The 2,292-nt window shown below is 37.7% G+C and overlaps 1 protein-coding gene across 1 annotated transcript; it reads left to right on the top strand.

The window, feature by feature from the left end:
• The first annotated feature begins 222 nt into the window (after positions 1-222).
• LOC146813128 (olfactory receptor 1G1-like) lies at positions 223-1,149 on the top strand. Its single transcript, XM_085614707.1, has one exon. The coding sequence runs from the start codon at positions 223-225 to the stop codon at positions 1,147-1,149; it is 927 nt and encodes a 308-aa protein (XP_085470833.1).
• The last annotated feature ends 1,143 nt before the right edge of the window (positions 1,150-2,292 follow it).

Raw genomic sequence — 2,292 nt, 5'->3', positions numbered from 1 at the left:
GTGATGGACACAAATCTACTCAAATTAATAACTCACTTTCTTACTAGTATGAACTATTTTTAAGTGAAAACTCTGAAAAAGACATCATAGAATGCATTTGAGTGTTTAAGGAGCTATTTGAGAAAAAAAATGTTTTGTCAACTTCTAATTAACAATTATTGCATTGACATTACTTGTGTTTTTGTTTTCAGTCTGTATAGAAACTGCTGCGTCATTGGGAGAATGAAAGAAGAAAATCAGAGCTCAATAAAGGATTTCCTGATTGTAGGATTTTTGGATCTTCCACAACTACAAGTTCCACTTTGGGCTGCATTTTCAGTGATATACCTCTCAATACTTGCGGGAAATCTATTAATCATGGCAACCATTCACTCCAAGTCACATTTGCACACACCTATGTATTTCTTTCTCACAAATCTATCTTTTAATGACATCTGTTACACCTCAGTCATTTTCCCACAAATGTTGGCCCACTACTTTATGGGGAATACGCATGTTTCTTTTACTGCATGCCTAATGCAAGTGTACTTTTTCATGTTTTTTGTGATTGTAGAATATATCCTCCTCGCGGTAATGGCTTTTGATCGGTATGTTGCCATCTGCAGTCCCTTGCGCTACCTGGTTATCATGAATAAGTCTGTTTGCTTTCGGTTGGCTGTGGGAACTTGGGCAGTGAGTTCTCTGGTGCCACTACCACATTCTGTATTACTGTCTCAGCTCTCCTTCTGCAAATCCCACACAATCAACCACTTTTTCTGTGATTTGTCAGCTCTCATGAAGATATCCTGCAGCAATACTCACACGATTGAGACACTAACCTACATTATAGGTGCTGTAGTAGCATTCTTTTGCTTTAACTTAATCATTATTTCTTATATCAAAATTGCCTCGTCCATCTTTAAAATTAAATCTAAAGGTGGGAAGCACAAGGCCTTCTCAACATGTGCGTCTCATCTCACTGTAGTTGTTATTTTCTTTGGGTCTCTCTTCGGAACCTATGTGCGTCCCACATCAACATATTCAATGCGAGAGACTAAGATTTCATCTTTGTCATATATCGCTCTGACTCCACTTTGTAACCCCATTATATACAGCCTGAAAAACACAGAGTTTAAAAATGCTCTGAGAAGGAAAAAGAATGCATTGTAGACTCTGGAAGAAGAACTCACTTACTGTTTTAGGCTAGCCAGCCATTGTTTCATTCAAAAAGAGAAAAACCTGTTTAAAAATAGTGGTCAGGAAACAAAACTGGGCTTACCACAAGCATTGCACAATCTTGTTTGCATGATTACTGTTTTCATCAAGAGATCATTTTTATTTTGAGTCCTTAGCTTTGTAATAACAACTCAGTTTTTCCTTTTTATTTCTGACATGATCACAAAATGTATGGCGATAGGAATTGTATCTCTATAAAAACCATGAAAAGAAATCATACAAACATGTAAATGACAAAAAGGAATACTAAAAGACTATGTGACGCACAAATAGAATCTTCATCATTTTTGACTGTTTAATTTCAATGGCTATTTGCACGCCTACGCTTAGTGGGGCTTATTAACAAGACAATGACGCAGTGCGGTGCAGCAAGCAGTTTTACTGCACCGAGCAGCATCATTGTCTAAGTGCTGGAATGCGCTGTGTTTACAAGACAATGGCGCATTCCTGTACTCACCCCTTTGCCAGTGTACAAACAGCAGCCATGTGCCAATGTAGAGGAATGCCCATAGCAACACCCATTGCATGCCCCTTTTAACACAGAAAGCGATATTTACAAGGCTGCGTTGAGTCACATAAAATGGCTTAATACTGCCTTGTAAATATGGAGCAGGACACAGCACCACCAGAGCTTCACAAAAAGTGATGCTCTTGTGGTGCAAGGGCCTTGTAAACATGCCGCATGCCGCATAGTACGTGTGAAGGTAATTAGTTGCTTACAATATATTTAGCATTGCACTAATATTATGGCATGTTCTAATATATTTTGTAGTGTATTTCTGTACACTTTTCTAATCATTCTCTGCTGGTGCTATATGTGGACACCATGAGTTTAAGTTGGCTATGCAAGAACGTCAAAACAAATAACAAATTACATATATACATCAATAAATTAAAATGAGGTGGTGCTGTTATTTATAGAGTACTGTTACAGGGTCTTTCTTTAACAAATTTGGGTGGTTGGAAAGTAAGTGTATTTTTGTTATGAGGTCACTTTTCATATATGAATTTACAATGTGAACGCCAAGTAGTAGTTCCTGCCAGCTTAGTGTTATGGTTGTTGGGAGAGTTGGCATT

The sequence above is a fragment of the Triturus cristatus genome, chromosome 7 (assembly GCF_964204655.1).
Source record: "Triturus cristatus chromosome 7, aTriCri1.1, whole genome shotgun sequence".
Taxonomy (NCBI): domain Eukaryota; kingdom Metazoa; phylum Chordata; class Amphibia; order Caudata; family Salamandridae; genus Triturus; species Triturus cristatus.
The sequence above is the reverse complement of the archived record's forward strand: the minus strand, read 5'-3'. Positions and strand labels throughout refer to the sequence as shown.